The following is a 19,411-nucleotide window of genomic DNA, read 5'->3' as shown; positions in this document are numbered from 1 at the left end:
AATACATGAAAATGAAAAATAATTAATTTTATTTAATACTATATAAAGGATGATTTATTCAAGGTAATAATTAAATTGAAAACAAGAAGTCTTCAACGGTTGGCCTTGACAACTCTTTCGATTTCATTATTTCTTCTTGATGACATAGCTAGAAATACAAAGACATAAAATCAGTTTAATGCACCACAAAAGAGAAACATAATAAGTTCATCAGATCACTTAAGCAATCTGCTAGTCAGATTTGCAGATAACAGCAGATCGCTTAGCGATCTGGTGTTCACCAAATCTGATTTGAGTAGCAAATCGCTTAAGCGACCGACTATCACTTAAGTGATCTGAGCAGCAGATCGTTTAAGAGATCTTAAGTCGCTTAAGCAATTTGCTATTCAGAGTTACAGATAAGAGCAGATCGCTTAAGCGACCAAGGATCATTTAAGTGATCTACTCTTTTTAGGAGATCTGAACAGCAGATCGCTTAAACGATCTACTGTTCAGATCTGCAGATAAAAGCTCTGCAGATCTTACAATAGGTTGCTTGCTTTCTTGCTTTTGATCGATTTGAACCTAATTTACTGGATCTACATGTGATCAATTCTAGCAATTGCTTTTCTTGTGGCTAGGTTGCTTACAAATTGAACACTTATTCACCTCCGGGGAACCTCACAGGCTAATGGAATACGCTTAACTCTTTTTCTCCCCTTTTTTGTCTTCTTGAATGGCGGATGGATGATAATGTCAACCAACTCTAGCGGCTTCTGGAGGAACTGAATACAATGTTTCTGAATAAGCTAGCTTGGTTTGTCATATAGAGAGGGAAGCAAAGTTCCATGTAAATTCTGAAAGATTTCATGTCGTTAAAGGTTAATGATATTCAGCTAGGGACTGTCCTGCATATTGCAGGGCTGGCCATAGGCAGTTGCGTGTGACCAGCCTTGCAATATGCATGACAGCCCTCCAACCCTCCTATTTTGCCCATTTTGCCATCTCCAGCCCTCCAACCTCCCACAAACAACCTCCATATGGCCTCCCTTGCCTTCCCCCATCCTTTGGAACCCAAACAAAGCCACTCCCCCGATGCCCGACAATTGCTCAACAAAACGCCACAATCGTCTTAACAATCAAAACCAACTATATATCCCCCAAATTCGCACAAACCAATCAATTTTTTCATCAAATTCAAAACCACCAATAAAAAACATACAGTTTTTTCACCAGCGTCATCCTCCTCGCTTGAATTCTCGCCAACGTCCTTCTCTCTGTTCTTGTGCCGTCGTTGTCTCCTTTGCCGCTGGACCACCTTCACTCATTGGATGATCCATCGGAGCGTCTTCTTCGACAACCTTTGAACAATCGCCGCCGCCAGACTCTAAGATTTGGAGTGGGGTTGGGTTTTCTTTTTTTTTTTATGAATATCAGCCATGATTTTTGTGTTAAGATCGAATATTTGCTAGAAATAGAGAACTTTTATCGTTGGAAATCACAGAGAGATGGAAGTGTTTCGTCAATCGTTTTTTGGGTATACTGCTCGATTAAGTGATTTTGAAGGGAGGGGGTCATTTTTTAATTTTCAAAATTTAAACAAATTTCTATTAATTAACTATTATCCATATACGTTTCAATCTTTTCACCCTAGCCCCTTTTTGCATGTTTAGTTACAATTAAGTGTGCCATGTCAGATTTTTAAATTAAAAAAAAAAAGAAAAAAAAAAAAAAAGATCTTCTGATTTCCAGGGTTATGTTTTAAAATCCAAACTTGGGATATTTGGAGAGTTAAATTTCCTCCCGTCTGTAACTCTGTACCAAAGCCGAAACAGAAGCAAAAGAAACTCAAAACAGATTTCTATTTCCTACAACAAAGCCCCTAATCCGTCTCCACCTAGAATTCCAATTCATGCTCTACTTCCCCTCTTCTCTATAACAACACTCTTTTTCTCCTCATGTTTCGCCGACTTTGCACCTCTTTTTCTGTTTCTATCTCAAAACCAAAACACACTCTTACCTTCCAAAACCCCATCAGCAAACAATTAAAGTTTCAGTCCTTATCTCAAACCCCGCGTTTTTTCTCATCAAATATCACAATGAGCGACACCCAGAATCTTCAACTTAGGAAAGCTGAGTTATTTCGATCTCTTGAAGCTTCATTGGGTCATTCTTTCAACACAAACCCAATTTGTCCTCCGCCCAATCCTTTGATAATTGTCATAAGCGGACCAAGTGGGGTTGGCAAAGATGCTGTTATAAAGAAACTGAGGGAATCTAGGGATTCACTCCATTTTGTTGTAACGGCTACAAGCAGGCCAATGCGGCCCGGTGAAGAGGATGGAAAAGATTATTATTTTGTGACAAAGGATGAATTTTTAACAATGGTTGAGAAAAATGAGCTTTTAGAGTATGCACTTGTGTATGGGGATTATAAAGGGATACCAAAGAAGCAAATAAGGGAGTATATGGGAAAGGGGTATGATATAGTGTTGAGAGTTGACATTCAGGGGGCTGAGACGTTGAGGAGGATTTTGGGGAATTCGGCTGTGTTTGTGTTTTTGGTTGCGGAGAGTGAGATGGCAATGGTGGAGAGATTGGTTCAGAGGAAGACTGAGAGTAAGGAGGAGTTGCTAGTGAGGATTGCCACAGCGAGGGAAGAGATAAAACATGTGAAAAACTTTGATTATGTGGTGGTAAATGCGGAGGGGAAGCTTGATAATGCTGTGAAGTTGGTCGATTCTATAATTGATGCTGAGAAAGCCAAGGTCCGGCAAAGGAGTGCTGTCATTTGAGTATTTCTTTATTTTTTAGGAGCAATATTATTAGAATTATCAAAAATTAATGTAGACATTCCAGATTGTTGATATGAGTCCAGTAGTTTTATTAAAGGATTTATTAAATGGTTGTCTTTGATTGGCTTAGAATAATCACTCTTAAATGTTCTGTAACTCAAAAACTAGGCTGTCAGCGTATCATTTCTGAACAAATTCTTGGGTCACTACATAAGATCAAAATTATTTTAAAATTCTATGTTTACTAGTTTAATTACATTTTTGTAGATAATTTGTAGCTTTAGTTAATGGCTTCTTCCAATGTTTGTGTAATGACACTGCAAATTTTTTGTGGCTGCATATTCGGTGTTCAATTAACCCTCTTGGACAAAACCTTTGGGCTTACCAGAATGTAATTCTTGTAGAATTTTCTTAAATTTTATTTTGTTTGTTGTTAATATTCGCCATGTCTCCTTTATGTTTGTGTGTTCATTATCTTACTCATTAGTTCCTTAACATGGATTTAAGCATTTAGTAGATTTGCATATTTTAACTTGTTTTCATCTTACAAAGGACTCTTTGACATATCTTTCTGCTTTTACCATCATTAGATGTAAATACTCTGTGCGTAACGTAGAATAATGTGTGTGCAGTCAAATGTTATATGTATAGGAAATTATTGAAGTTATTTATGGAAATTGTTGTTGTTGATAGAATCTGTTTTGACATAGGGAAGGGAAGATTAACTTCAACATATTTTTGTCACTATCTTGTGTAGAATTGCTCTCCTTTTTCAGATTTTTTTATCTTTTTGTGGTTTGCTGCCGTACCTACTTCAACTACTTTTTAAAAATATTGTTGACATGAAAGCTATGTGTATGGCTAGTTGGTATTATGCAGTATCGAGTTAATTGTAATATGCAATTTTTCATTCCTTGTTCAAGTAGTCAAAATTCAACAAGAGTTCCTTTAAAGAGAATTGCTTTTGTGATTAGTTTCATCTTTGTGGATATCAGTTCTTTTTTATGTGTTCAGTAAAGAGATTGTTTTCAGCATTTGATTTCTTGGAGTTATTAACTTCTTATTCAAGCATGTGTCACCAACTCTTCTTATTTTCTTGCTGTGTTTTTTCCTTTGATGAGTCATCTAGGTATTGATAATATAAATCTTGTAGAAATTGCATACTTTGAAAGATGAAGGGACAATTAGTTGGAAAAAGGCTTGCTAAATAGAATGTGTAGCTGAGATATTAAAGAAATGACTATTCTTTTGATTACTTGCATCATTATATTTTATTACTTGAAACCTTTTTATTCTTATATTTTGCATAGAGGAACCTTTTCTTTGCTAACTTGTATATATTTGGAATTGAATTTTGTTTTTGTTTCTTGCAATTATTCGTTACATCTCATTGAGTATCTTTGTTACATAGTTGAGGCATGAAGTTGAAAAAAAGTCTATATCTTGGTTAGGATCTCTTGTACCTTTGTTATGCTAGTTTAACCTTAGATGCATCTGTGATGCTTTCTATTTGATTGTATGTGTTGTTAAGTAAAGTGCGACATGCATCTTAAAGTTAGTGTGATCACCCTGATGTTATCAGTTTATTGATTTGGTTTTGGTCCCCTTTGATACTGAAAACTTTATACTAAATTGTGAGAACTAAATTGTTAGTAATGAATACAATCTTGAGAATTGAGGATAAGATGGTTTTTTGATATATAACAGCTTCTTGGTTGGTCCCCCATTCCATCTCCTTCCAGGTTGAAAATAAGGTTCAAGACATTTTGTTTGTATGGTGATTGTTATCTTGTGTTTAATTTGGAATGAGAGAAATAGCTAGATGTTCAATGATGTCATTGAGAAGGAGGTCTCAATCTTATGGGACAAAGTCACATTCGCCAACTTAAGACAAGTTCCCTTCTTTATACTACATAATTGGGAAGCTGCTCTAAACCCGTGCCTTAGTTTTTTCAGTTTCGGGGTCTGGTGAGTAGTTTTTCGGCTTCTGTTGATCATGTTTCCTGGGTTTTTCTGTGTCTTTAGCTTCTTCATTTTCATGTAAAATTTCTTTTCATGTATAAAATAAAAGATCTTACAACGGCTGAAACATGGGGAAAAAAAATGTCCTATCTCAATATGTTGGACTAATATTGGTGGTTGTTTCTGACAAGCAAATCTTTGCACAAGTCTCATAAATTATTGATCCCATTTAGATACTTGCATTTGTGTGAGCTTAAAGGCATTAATGCCGAGTTGAGCTTAAGCCATTAATGCCAATTTGAGGTGATTATTTAATGCTTAGCATTGAAGTTTAAGACCTCACGCAACAGCAAATCAGTTTTACAGAAGCCGGTGGCTAGGCCACCACAGCTTAAAGAGATAAAGATGACAAACATTCCAGCAAGTTGAAATACGCAACCCGAGTAGATTGTGTGCTACCTGTCCGGCCAAATTGGATCTGGACATATTGATAGATATTCGTGTAGTTAAAGGAATAATATGCAGACTTTGGTTCTCTTTAAGCCTTTAACTTGACTCAAGAAACACTCTTATTATATACCCTTTTTCTTTTTTGCAAGCTACAACTAACCAAATTTTACGCATTAGTGATAGACTTTGAGCAATCTAAGTGACAATGAACAGAACAGAAGATAGAATGAGTCACGAAATGGTTTGATTATTGTGTTGGTGACATGGTTTCAAAAATCTAGTGTAAACCCTCTTTAGTTAATTGATTTTTGACCCCATTTGTATTATAATATGAGCTTGAGCTTGGATCGAGAGATGAATAGGAGTGAAAAAAGCAAGGGTGCCCATTTTTTCATTAATAAATGATCTTTCTTAGGCATCATGTTTATACCATTAATATGCTTCTTTAATGCTGCAATGAATTTTTATTTTATAGCAATTTCCAGCATCCTTATCAAATTTTATGCATGCAGGCCATGTGTATTGTACTCTGATAACCAGTACAGAACTCAGTAGAGGTCACAGATAACCTTTCCAAATGTTCCATCAAAGAAGTTAAAAACCACCTTGGATAGGAGTTCAGGATACCTATGACAAGGCTCCCTCTTCAAGTTCCTCAAAGCCCCAAAGTAATTCAGTTTTATCTAATTGCAGCTAATTTACAGTGCTGACCAACACACATCTTTATGACATTGGTTATAATTTCTTTGTATTATCTTGCATGAGAATCAATTTATCTAGAAAGAAGACTGTAAATAAAGGTGGTCCTGTAACTCAATTTTTGTAAATTTTACCATTATGAAATTGGTTATTACATCTTCCACAGTCAAGGGATAAGATTTAATTTTTTGTCCATTTCCACTGCACAAAGGTCCAACACACGCACATGGATGGCTGATGGTTAACTTGTTCCTCACTTCTATTGGACCATGGATTGTTGTGCTTAAATGTTCTTGTCATGCAACTTGATCGGAACCCCTGTTAAGCTCCTTAATACGTTTGTTGTTTCCCTGATACTGAAGTACTTTAACTGCACAATGAATATCCTTATTGTATTGGTGCTTTTGTAGCACATGGTACTTACTATTCTCTCAAGATACATCTTGCTCAGCTTGTGTCAATATATATACTAATGGCTATAATTAATGTTTTCATTCCAGCAGGTGCTGCAAGACCGGGAAAGTTGTCAGTTCAGTATTGCGTTACACACATTGTGAGCGCTGCACACAGCGGCTCTTGATCAGCGGAGGGTGGTTAGAAATCCGCTGTCTCTTCCCATATCCTGCTACAGTTCATATCAAGAGAAACCCGTATGTAAAAATGATTCTGTGGATGATGAACCGTTGAAGTTCCAATGGATTGCAGCCAAAGCCTCATACAGGCACGGAAAGTTGCTGCTGCTCAAGGCGGTAACTGGTATGACTGTGTTGTGTTATTCTTCTTGTGGATTCAATTGCATACAGTCAGCTGATGACCGTGGTTAGGTTTCACCGCGGATTGATCTGCTCTCAACTAGAATCTGAGATTCAAGTGGTATGTTTTACCAGCACAGGGCCTGCAGGGACTGAAAAGCTCTCAAGTTGTAATTTATAGCACTAACTAGAAAGGTGGAAGGGTATTTTATGTGCTACACTGCCGCATGACCCTGTTCTTGATGATCAGAACAATAAACCAAGATACAAGGCATGTCCTCATGAATGAGGAAAAGGCAAGGCAATTCCTTGAGTTACAATTCTTTCTGTTTTCTCCTAATTCTTTTCAAATTAGAATTAAGTTATTACCACTTGTTCTCTATGTCTTATTAAGTTATTTTGGGCATAACTGTGACTGTTAATTGTTGTATCTTTGACTTGGATTTCTCAACTTGAAATAATTGCATCGATTCTTCCTACTCTTCACTGAACCAGTATATTGTCGGTTTTGGCATTAAATTTGATCAGAAATATCAATCGACTTTAGTTGATGGTTATATATGAGCTTTGAGAATTGAACACCAGCTTCATGCAAATATATTGGTTCATTTCCACTTACAATAATCTTGGTAATTGAATAAAAGATGCAAATTCTTACATATTATGCCTCAATAACCAGTATAAATAATGGCATATTTAGACCTCCTCTGACATTAATAAGTTTAGTTTGACTGGTGAAAGGCAAAGTAGATCATCAACATGCTACTTATTGGAATAGGATCCCTATTTGCAGAAATCACATTTTGCTCTTCTAGTTCTAGTTCTAAGCTTCTAGTTCAGTTTGGTTTGCTTTATTGACAAGTACTGACATTATATTATTCAATTTGCAAAATTATTCCCACAATAAAAAAGAATGGCTCTGTCAGAGTATGTATAGTTGTATCCTATGTAACAAATAATCCCCGCATGCAAATCTGTAATTACATACACTCTTGCTTAAACAACTTACAAGTAATTTCACCAATCTTAACTGACACTCACTGTTCACAAACATAGAACAAATTATGAACCTAATATTAAATTTATCAAATGAATTGTCAACTGTTAGTATGATCCAAATGTTTTAACCTAACAAGCTCTTTTTTTTTTTTTTTTTTCTTTTCAATTATTATTATTCTTCTTGAGAAAGAAAGACCTATCTGTTATTCCTAATCAATGTGTCCTCGGCTTCACCCGCCTCCCATTCACATCACAGCCATCTAATGTTTTCTCATTTCCATATCCGAAGCAATGACACAGTGCCACCAATTCTCGCCACATGCTGCAACAGTTCGGTGAGGACAGAAGAACAGCTTTCTTTTAGGTATTCAATCCTCTTGTTGCATCACGGCTGAAAACAACAAATTGACCACTCCTGTTTTTAGAGCAATCATAATGGCTAAGAAGAAAAAAGGTAACCAAAAGCAATTCAATTACATTTTTACTCTTTAAAAAAAAATGCTATCTATCCTGATATAAAGGATTAGTGTAGCATAGTGATTGCATAAAGCAGCACAGTGGTGAGGGATTATATCAACCCTTTTTTTTTTGAGTTTATAATATAAATGAAATTTTTTTGGATATAAACATTAGCAATAATCACAAACAAAACTAATATCCTACTTAACCAACTAGTCAGCATTACAAGCTGCCCAAGTGGCCCATGCAAACTATAGTACAGAGGCTCTAAGAATGGGGCAACGGCTCTCTACCACAGGTCAAAAACATAGAGAGTGATTAATGGTAAAACCAGTTCCTTGTAAATAACACATGTACCCAAAGAGAACTTTGTAAACATAGACAGACATAACAAAGTGATGATGAATATGCATATTTAAATACCTTTCAAATTTTCGGGCAAGCAGTGAACTTGAGACAAACAGCTTTCAGTTGGAAACAGTGGTGCTGCTCTGCCAAGGCCACGTGGTAGCAACGTGTTTATGGCAACATCCTCACAAAGTTTAGCCTCACACAACAACTTGAGCCTCTCAAAGCAATCGATCTGCTGCTGCAAGCAGATGGGCCATTAGTGTAGAAGCCCATTTTGGATTTAGATCCACAAGCTCTCCATGTCTGGTAGTGTATCCCAGTAGATAAAATGGAGTAATGCCTGTAAGTTCCAACAACATAAAAGGAGATACTTTCATGCAGGTTTACCAAGCAATCTCAGTACAACTAAACCTTTAGAATCTTCTTGCATCTTTGGAGACTAAAATATATTAATAACAACAGTGCATCACCAACTAAACCAAAAAATGAAAGACCAGACAAAAAAAAAAAAAAAAAGACATGAATAAATGGGGGCAAATAGAAGTATTGGAAGCCATCTCTGCCTTTGTTCCAACTAAATTTCAGAGAAGAAGAACCATGATATCACTTGTATTTTCAAGAGTATAAAGATTTTGTTTCATTCCATTGAACCCACAGCCATGCAAGCCAGATAAAATCTTAAGAATTTGAGTACTTATTGATAATTCCAACAAAAACAAATGATTAAAAGCTCATTCATTTAGAAATCCTTATTCGTATCACCAAATAAACAGTTGGATAAACCTGTCCAACACAGGCTCTCAAAGTATCTTTTCAGCTGTCAGACTGGACAGACAAATGAGAAATTACAAGAAAAATCCTTCAAAATGCACAATCAGGAAATCAAGTAAATTTAGATACTACTTAACAGGTGATTCGAGTAAATCATTATACCATCAAATAGACCACTATGGAATATATGCATAAGCAGCGTCAATCAGAAGAGAACAGAAGATACGTAAACCTTAGCTGGGTGAGTAAGATTTTTGTACAGGAGCAGCGCCTAGAAGAAGGTTCCAGATGTACATTCGTGTATATATCATCCTGTACAGGAACGCAATTACTCACCTCACAAAAGGCAACCAATAGAAGCTACCTCTTCCTATGATCTTATACTTATGCTAATAAGCTATTCCGTAACATAGAACCATCCTTAGAGATCACAAGGGCTCAACAGAGAATTAAGAACATATTTGAGAACACGCACCACAACATCTCAAAAGAAACATCTGCCTACTGTAATCCAAACAACCCCTTTTAGTGATATTAATCCAAAAAGGAAAAAAAAAAAAAAAAAAAAAAAAAAAAAAAAGAAGAAAGAAAACGATAACAAAAAATTATATTTCAGCAGCAAGAAAATAAGTTAGGCTTACAACAAACCAGTGCCTTTTTAACTTTTTGTTTTAGCAATTACTAAGAAGTAGAATGGAAGAAGCCATCAGTCACCACCACAACCAGGAAATTACGTATTCAAACACTATTCTAAACTCTAGCAGGAAAAATAGTTTCTTTTGGTAAGGGCTGCAGGAGTGTGCATATAAAACAGGGAAAAAAATGCCATAAGAGTTAATTTTTTTTTTTTTCCAAATTATCTCTAGTCGGCCTCTGAAATTCAGTGATTATACACAAGACAAGCTTCATAACAAAGCAAACAGAACACAATCTGCCATTCAAAAATATAACTGCAAAACAAGAACTCAAGAGTAGGAATGAACCACAAAAACAGAGACAACATTTATATAATTTGAAGGCAAATGATTAACGTTTTCCGTCCATTTCAACCAACACAATCAGCATATATTGGATCACATTCTATCATTCAGTAAAAACTTTACACTGTACAACCTAAGCAAAGTAAGCACAACAGTGGTGTTGGAGAGAGAAAAGAAGAGAGTGAACCCTAAATACTGGGCTTCCATGTCTTCAACATTAATGCATTGAGTGTTTTGATCCTTCAGTGGACCAAAAAGTTGAGCTCTGAACACAGGTGAGCGTGCAGCAAGAACCAATTTGTGTGCGCAAACTTTCCCCATCAACATCAAAATTCACATCAGTACACCTACGCTTTCTAAAAGCTTCCCAAATGCTTACCGATATCACAAGGTGGCACGGCAATAGTGTAAGTCTTAGGTCCCTCTGTATATGACTTACCTACACCAACACAGCAGCGAATTGAGAGGCAGTCATCTAAGGTAGTCTGATGTCTCAAGAAGAGTCCTTTAAAAAAGCGCTTATAGCCCCTGAAACACCCAACAGTGGAACCCATTTCATATGTTTCTGATCCACAAAATACTGGACGTCATATTGAATTTATACCAAAATAGATGTAACCGAAATCTTATAATTTCTATGACAAGACAGCAATATAGCAATGTGCTCCAAGGCAGGTTTTCTGACACTCAAGAACATTTTTAGATTGCCTCTCTAAGGAAGGGAACTTACTTTGATGTACTCAGTCCTGTCTAATCTTTGAATTTACATATTATCATTGTTTAAGATTCCGGTATAGTGGAAGTTAGAATTGAAAAATTAATGAAAGGTCTTACTGTGGAAGAATGAAGGGAATGAGGAAATGCACCTTCTTATTGGAAGTTATTTCTTGCCCTAGGTTGAAGGTGGTTAGGGATTCGCAATTTAGGGAAGGATAGCATTTTAGAAAAATGGCTGCTGAGATTTCCTTAAGAAATAAATTATCTTTGGCAAGAAGTAAATCAGCCGTATTCAGTGATTCATGAAAATAGCTTGGAAGCTGATGTGATTAGGAGCTCTCAAGGTTTTTCATGGAAGGCTATTTCAAAAATTTATCCATTTTTCTCCAGACATTTAAAGAATATTGTTGAAAGGGGGAGTAGGTTTAGTTTTTGGGAGGATTATGGGTTTGAAAAACTTCAGTTTGTTCATTAGAATTTGAAGTAGAGTACATGATTCTTCTTTCTTACTTTAACGGAATAATTTTCTGGATGAATGAATAAATGAATGATGACAGTAGGACAAATAATCAAACAAAATATGCTAATAAAAACAATCTTCCAATTCCAGAGTCTCAAACAACCTTCAAACCACACTGCATAAACACATCACCAACCCATTTACTAGAAACTTTCCTGTCCCTTAGCCCATGCATATAAATCAACAGAAATCCACATTTTCCTGCTTTAACATAAATTGCTTTTAACAACAAATTAACATAAATCACCTAGAAGTCAATAAGATCCATAAACAACAAAAACCAAACAATTCAGTTCAAAACACAGATAACTTGTTAAACAGTTAAAGAAAACCACTGACCACATGCTCCCCGATATTTAAGCGCGTAGGGTCCACTCTCGAGGGTCCTCCCAAAATGGGTATGAACCTTGTGCCGTGCCTTCCCGCTCTGATCCAAAAGCGTGAGCTCAAACAGCGCTCTAACGTCCGTCCCTTCGCTTGCGAGGGCGATAAACAGCGAAACATAAGCGGCGTTATCTTCAACGCCTTTGCCGTCAGGTAGAAATAAACAGCCCAAGCATAACCACGACAAAGAAGGTATCGGAAGCTATGTACTTTCCGATGCCCATGCCTTTAGAGAGCGAGTAGCCGCTGATCTTGAACTGGTGCCACCCATTTTGGTCTCGTTCGAGAGTGGAGGTGTGGTGTGTGTAATTGAGGGTTTTGAAGGGTCTTTAAAGACCCTAATTGTGCCCATCAACCGGGGTGACGGGAATTTCCACGTTATAAAAATGAATCGTTGAATTTGTCTAGATTAATTGGGTTAATTGGGAATTAGGGTTTGATAAATTCAAATTGGGGATTTGGGACTGATAAAATTATTTCTTGGGATTTGGGGCAATGATTATTTGAGAGAAGGGATTTAGAAACGACGAGACGGCGATGCTTCTTGTTTTAATTGATGATGATGCAGAGTTTTAAGAGTTAGCTCAGCTGTCCTCCACGGAGGTTGCAATGTGACATTATATGTACTCTAAGAACTAAACGACATGCATTTCTTTATTCCTCAAAGGCATTTTATTAAAATTCAATTTAATTAAAAGGTATGTATTTAAATTGTTAGTAAATAGCCTATTATTGATTAAGATTAATTAAACATGATTATATTATTAGGATTAATGAAGTATTGTAATCTTTAAAAATTATAATATGTCCCAAAAAGCCGAAATCTTGCAAACAAACCAAACACCTTATTCTTCTTTCTCTGCCACACAACGCACCTCCCCTAATTGTTGTTTCTTCTAAGCTTCGTCTACATTTTCTTCTTCCTTCTTCCTCTACATCTTCTTCATCCTCCGCCAAACACTTTCTGCTTCCTCTCGCTATTACATCTTCTCCGCCAAAGATTGCCTCTCCTCCCCTCCTCCTCCTCCCTTACTCCTCTCATGACATTTCGTCCAAGTATGTCATCTCCTCTTGCATTTTAATTTGATTTACAAAGATTATGATAGATTGGGTTTGGGTTATGATTTGATTTAGTTGTTTAGGTTGTTGGGTTGTGTTTGATGTAATGCAGTTAAAGGAGTGAAATTTGTTGAATATTTTCTTGCATTGTGGGTAGCTAGGGGTGGAGCACCGATTGTAGGTGGAGATGACTGAAAATGTGTTCTATATCTTGGATCGCTTAAGCGATCTGATATGTTTGGTATAATGCAGTAGATCACAATCGCTTAAGTGATTAGATATGGCATAGATCACTTAAGCGATAAGGTATATGGTAGAAGATCGTTTAAGCAATCAAGCTTATTTTACCAATTGCTTAAGCGATATACTTGATCGCTTAAGTGATCCAGTAGGCGATTAAACCAATTGCTTAAGCGATACACCACATTGCTTAACGACTTTGCAATGCTTTTTAAAATGTCAACCCTAATATATCGGTTAATAATTTTTTGTTTCTTGCATTATGGGTACTTGGCTATTATTAGACATGGGACAAGTGGTTTGGGTGTTAAATTTTTAGTGAGTGGGTGGAGGAAGAAAGTTGCTGAAAGTGGATTGGGAAGAGCAAACAGTTAAAGCATTGCTGTGATACAGAGTTAGTTTTGATGAGTTGATTATGAAATATTAAAGAGTGGTTGAGTTGCCATGTAATGATATAGTTGTGAAGTATGTTTAAGCAGAGCTCTTGCAAATTTTAAGGTACCCCTGTTGTATTAATGTCTGATGAAGATGTGAAGTTATTTATGCTTGATGTGGGTATAATGTTCGAGATAGATTTTAACTGTTCAGTTATGGATAAAGCTTTGGAAGTTGGTTCAAGAGTAAGCGTGTTTGGGTGGGAGAATGATGGTTTTAATATTAACTATGAGGGCATTGATTTCTTTTATGAAAAATCAAAATATGCGGTATTTGGGTGGTGAGGCTGACACTGTGAAGAGGTTGGTCATGTGGGTAGAATGAAAATGTGGAGGAGGAGGACCCCGTATATGTTCCTACAAATGTAGAGATTCCTATCAATACAGATTATGTAGAAGGTTAGTTTTGTGAGGAAGAGAACACTATGGTCTTTATGTAGGCTCGAAAGCGGCAATTGAGGGTACTAGTGAATCACCTCACGTTTACTATGGATCGACTTGCGCGTAGGTTATTTATTTGACAGCAAGGATGAAGTGGTGAAAAGCTAAATTTGTTGCCATGAGAGATTTTTGAGTTCATCACCAAAAAGTCTAATTCATCGTAGTGACGGTTGCATGTTGTGACCGAAAGTACAAGTGGCGGGTTTATTGTAGAAGGTTGGTGAGTCCGAAAATTTATTGTTAGCCATATACCCTGGAGCCACATGTGGGTTGGACATATTTCAGGGAGCATCGACAAGCCTCTGTTGATGTTATTGGCAATTTGTCAAAGTCAGTTTGTTGAAGGAAGGTACATCTCCTAAGGACATTCAGAGACTTGTGCGCACAAAGTTGGGATGGCGATGTTTGTTACTGGAAATGCTAGAAGGGAGACAACATGCACAAGATTCTATGAGAGGCACGCCAGAGCATGTATGAAGTATTAGAAGCACCTGTTATATACTTGAGTTGACAACAAGGTAACAAGACGACTTTGAGTGGGACAAGAATATGATGTTTAAATATTTTTTTGTTGCTTATGGTACTGCTATAGGGGTTTTGTAAACATGAGAAATTTGTTGGCGGTTGATGGTTGCTTTTTACGGAATATGGAGGTACTGTTGGTGGTCACTGCACTGGACAACGAGAATCACACATCCGTTGCAGGGTGTGTGTGTTGACTCTAAGAACGACAAGTCTGGACTTGGTTTTTTTAGCAATTACTTACGATATTGCTTGACAGTGACGAGTTGTCATATATTCGATAGGCACAACTCTATAAGAAGGAGATTGCCACTGTTTACCCTCAAACACATCACGGATTCTGTATGAGGCACTTACGATAACATAAACAAAAGTTTAAGTTGCTGACCTCTTCAGACATACTACTGGTAGCAAAAGCTTATCGAGTTGATGAGTTCGAAGAGCACTTTCGGCAAATCTGAATCAAGGATGATATAATTGCTAAGTATCTTGAGTATGATGTTGGTGTGTCGAGCGAGGAGTATAGCTCACTTTCTTGGAAGAGTTTCTGTTATGACCACAGAACATAGTCGAGTCCATAAATTCAGAGTTGTTAATAGAAAGAAAGTTCCAATTATGCCCTTTTTTATGCAATCCAGAGGACATTGTCAGGTTGTGTCCATGAGCTCGTACGGAGTTAGATAATTTTACCACAATCCTGTTCCGTCAGCCAAAAAATTATTGCTAAGAACTATGGAATGTCAAATGCACTGTTTGTCTATTGTCTCAATGCTTAAGAGTTCACCATGTGCGGCTTGGTCCAAATGCCCTATTACCTTCTTAGTAAAACTTGCAGTTGTAAAGTGTTGACATTCAACGTTTACCTTGTCCTCATGCACTAGCAGCACTGAAACACCAACGGAAGCCGAATTTTTGTTCGAAATTTGTTAGTGTATGCCCTAAAACCAATCGTGTTGTCAGTTTCAGGCATTATATCTTAAATACTCTTTTGAGAATGGAAGAAAGAGTTATGTTTTCACATGTTGTTTACTGCTTCATTTATACTTTATAATGCATGTGAAATGTTTGGATGATACGGATCTTTAAAAGATCAAATCATCGAAGCATTCCCTACGTAAGTAATGTTAATTGGACAATAACATTACATAGTAGGTATGGTGAATGCTTCCATTGAATTCATGTGATGTTATTAGTGTGAGTGTTATGAGAGTTTGTCACTAACGCATTAGCATGGACAAACAATTAGTTGACTGTTTATCGAATATGGCCGATTACGATAAATCACATAGACATTTAGTATGTGGTCAATGATACATCGTAGGATCGTAATAGTGTACCACTAATCCTTAGACCTGAGACATCACGGTTGGACTCGACATAGGATGCATATGATTCATATGGTGATATACACGAGATTAGTCATGTTTTGTGTAGAAGCCGGTTTGATAATGTATTCATGTGCAAGCAAGTGATGGTCAATATGAATATGTTGACTCAAAATGTTTGGTCCCGAGTTCCCAACGAATATCAATAAACATTAGAAAAAGGAAATCTTTGGCCAGAGTACAAATAGTCATATGAAAAGAGTTTCATATGACACTTCTATTGTATTGATTGACAATTCAGATAAGATTAATTAGGGTTTTGACATACCATGAACTCATACTTAATCGGGATTAGACAATGGAAAGATTTTACTACATAAAACGTACGATCGGGAAAAAGGGTTCATTGGAGTTTAACTTCATTGTGGTTAGGGGTTATAGAGTATTGCTAGATGCCTACCATGATCGGTGGGAGTTTTGATCAGAAAGAGTTATAATAAAATATATCGGATTGCGATATTAGGCCCACGACTAGTTAAGTGAACCTAAGTGGTCACACCTAAAAACCAAGTATAATAAGAGAGAGTAATACATGTCGTTAAAGGTTAATGATATTCGATGTAAACGTGTGGGCAGCCCTATATTCCATATTTGTGAATGAGGTACGTTTCACTAACATGTCACACTCGTGACTAATTTACTAAATTGATTAATTGATTGATTGACTTGACACGACATTGTGTGTTGATATATTTATTTTGCCTACTTACTTTTTGGGCAGCAGTCAGTGTCTTACAGAGGGAATATGAGAAATTTTACTTACTTAAACCTTTTCTAAATACATGAAAGAAAAATAATTAATTTTATTTAATACTATATAAAGGATGATTTTTTCAAGGTAATAATAAATTGAAAACAAGAAGTCTTCAACGGTTGGCCTTGACAACTCTTTCGATTTCATTATTTCTTCTTGATGACATAGCTAGAAATACAAAGACATAAAATCATTTAATGCACCACAAAGAGAAACATATAAGTTCATCAGATCACTTAAGCAATCTGCTAGTCAGATTTGCAGATAACAGCAGATCGCTTAGCGATCTGGTGTTCACCAATCATCTTTTGAGTAGCAAATCGCTTAAGCGACCGACTATCACTTAAGTGATCTGAGCAGCAGATCGTTTAAGAGATCTTAAGTCGCTTAAGCAATTTGCTATTCGAGTTACAGATAGAGCAATCGCTAAGCGACCAAGGATCATTTAAGTGATCTACTCTTTTTAGGAGATCTGAACAGCAGATCGCTTAAACGATCTACTGTTCAGATCTGCAGATAAAGCTCTGCAGATCTTACAATAGGTTGCTTGCTTTCTTGCTTTGATCGATTTGAACCTAATTACTGGATCTACATGTGATCAATTCTAGCAATTGCTTTTCTTGTGGCTAGGTTGCTTACAATTGAACACTTATTCACCTCCGGGGAACCTCACAGGCTAATGGAATACGCTTAACCTTTTTCTCCCTCCCCTTTTTTGTCTTCTTGAATGGCGGATGGATGATAATGTCAACCAACTCTAGCGGCTTCTGGAGAACTGAATACAATGTTTCTGAATAAGCTAGCTTGGTTTGTCATATAGAGAGCAAAGTTCCATGTAATTCTGAAGATTTCATGTCGTTAAAGGTTAATGATATTCAGCTAGGACTGTCCTGCATAGCAGGCTGCCATAGGCAGTTGCGTGTGACCAGCCTTGCAATATGCATGACACCCTCCAACCCTCCTATTTTGCCCATTTTGCCATCTCCAGCCCTCCAACCTCCCACAAACAACCTCCATATGGCCTCCCTGCCTTCCCCATCCTTTGGAACCCAAACAAAGCCACTCCCCCGATGCCCGACAATTGCTCAACAAAACGCCCAATCGTCTTAACAATCAAAACCAACTATATATCCCCCAAATTCGCACAAACCAATCAATTTTTTCATCAAATTCAAAACCACCAATAAAAACATACAGTTTTTCACCAGCGTCATCCTCCTCGCTTGAATTCTCGCCAACGTCCTTCTCTCTTGTCTTGTGCCGTCGTTGTCTCCTTTGCCGCTGGACCACCTTCACTCATTGATGATCCATCGGAGCGTCTTCTTCGACAACCTTTGACAAATCGCCGCCGCCAGACTCTAAGATTTGGAGTGGGGTTGGGTTTTCTTTTTTTTTTATGAATTCACCATGATTTTGTGTTAAGATCGAATATTTGCTAGAAATAGAGAACTTTTATCGTTGGAAATCACAGAGAGATGGAAGTGTTTCGTCAATCGTTTTTTGGGTATACTGCTCGATTAATGATTTTGAAGGGAGGGGGTCATTTTTTAATTTTCAAAATTTAAACAAATTTCTATTAATTAACTATTATCCATATACGTTTCATCTTTTCACCCTAGCCCCTTTTTGCATGTTTAGTTACAATTAAGTGTGCCAGGTCAGATTTTTAAATTAAAAAAAAAGAAAAAAAAAAAAAAAGATCTTCTGATTTCCAGGTTATGTTTTAAAATCCAAACTTGGGATATTTGGAGAGTTAATTTCCTCCCTTCTGTAACTCTGTACCAAAGCCGAAACCAGAAGCAAAAGAAACTCAAACAGATTTCTATTTCCTACAACAAGCCCCTAATCCGTCTCCACCTAGAATTCCAATTCATGCTCTACTTCCCCTCTTCTCTATACAACACTCTTTTTTCCTCCCATGTTTCGCCGACTTTGCACCTCTTTTTCTGTTTCTATCTCAAACCAAAACACACTCTTACCTTCCAAAACCCCATCAGCAAACAATTAAAGTTTCAGTCCTTATCTCAAACCCCGCGTTTTTTCTCATCAAATATCACAATGAGCGACACCCGAATCTTCAACTTAGGAAAGCTGAGTTATTTCGATCTCTTGAAGCTTCATTGGGTCATTCTTTCAACACAAACCCAATTTGTCCTCCGCCCAATCCTTTGATAATTGTCATAAGCGGACCAAGTGGGGTTGGCAAAGATGCTGTTATAAAGAAACTGAGGGAATCTAGGGATTCACTCCATTTTGTTGTAACGGCTACAAGCAGGCCAATGCGGCCCGGTGAAGAGATGGAAAGATTATTATTTGTGACAAGAATGAATTTTTAACAATGGTTGAGAAAAATGAGCTTTTAAGTATGCACTTGTGTATGGGGATTATAAAGATACCAAAGAAGCAATAAGGGAGTATATGGGAAAGGGGTATGTATAGTGTTGAGAGTTGACATTCAGGGGCTGAGACGTTGAGGAGGATTTTGGGTAATTCGGCTGTTTGTTTGTTTTTTGTAGCGGAAGTGAGATGGCAATGGTGGAGAGATTGGTTCAGAGGAAGACTGAGAGTAAGGAGGATTGCTAGTGAGGATGCCACAGCGAGGGAAGAGATAAAACATGTGAAAAACTTTGATTATGTGGTGGTAAATGCGGAGGGGAAGCTTGATAATGCTGTGAAGTTGGTCGATTCTATAATTGATGCTGAGAAAGCCAAGGTCCGGCAAAGGAGTGCTGTCATTTGAGTATTTCTTATTTTTTAG

At 37.0% G+C, this 19,411-nt stretch overlaps 1 protein-coding gene and 2 pseudogenes across 1 annotated transcript; 2 read left to right on the top strand and 1 right to left on the bottom strand.

Moving 5' to 3' along the window:
• The first annotated feature begins 2,054 nt into the window (after window positions 1-2,054).
• On the top strand, window positions 2,055-3,128 carry LOC116106895 (guanylate kinase 3, chloroplastic-like). Its single transcript, XM_031393203.1, has one exon. The coding sequence runs from the start codon at window positions 2,079-2,081 to the stop codon at window positions 2,772-2,774; it is 696 nt and encodes a 231-aa protein (XP_031249063.1). The 5' UTR covers window positions 2,055-2,078; the 3' UTR covers window positions 2,775-3,128.
• Window positions 3,129-7,785: 4,657 nt separating this feature from the next.
• On the bottom strand, window positions 7,786-12,860 carry LOC116106840 (annotated as a pseudogene).
• A 772-nt stretch (window positions 12,861-13,632) lies between these two features.
• On the top strand, window positions 13,633-19,393 carry LOC116106839 (annotated as a pseudogene).
• Window positions 19,394-19,411: the final 18 nt, after the last annotated feature.

This window comes from Pistacia vera, unplaced genomic scaffold (assembly GCF_008641045.1).
Source record: "Pistacia vera cultivar Batoury unplaced genomic scaffold, PisVer_v2 Contig524, whole genome shotgun sequence".
NCBI classification, from domain to species: domain Eukaryota; kingdom Viridiplantae; phylum Streptophyta; class Magnoliopsida; order Sapindales; family Anacardiaceae; genus Pistacia; species Pistacia vera.
The sequence above is the reverse complement of the archived record's forward strand: the minus strand, read 5'-3'. Positions and strand labels throughout refer to the sequence as shown.

Excerpts from the sequence above, each read along its gene's own strand:
- LOC116106895 (XM_031393203.1), top strand. The coding sequence starts at position 2,079 with ATGAGCGACACCCAGAATCTTCAACTTAGGAAAGCTGAGTTATTTCGA.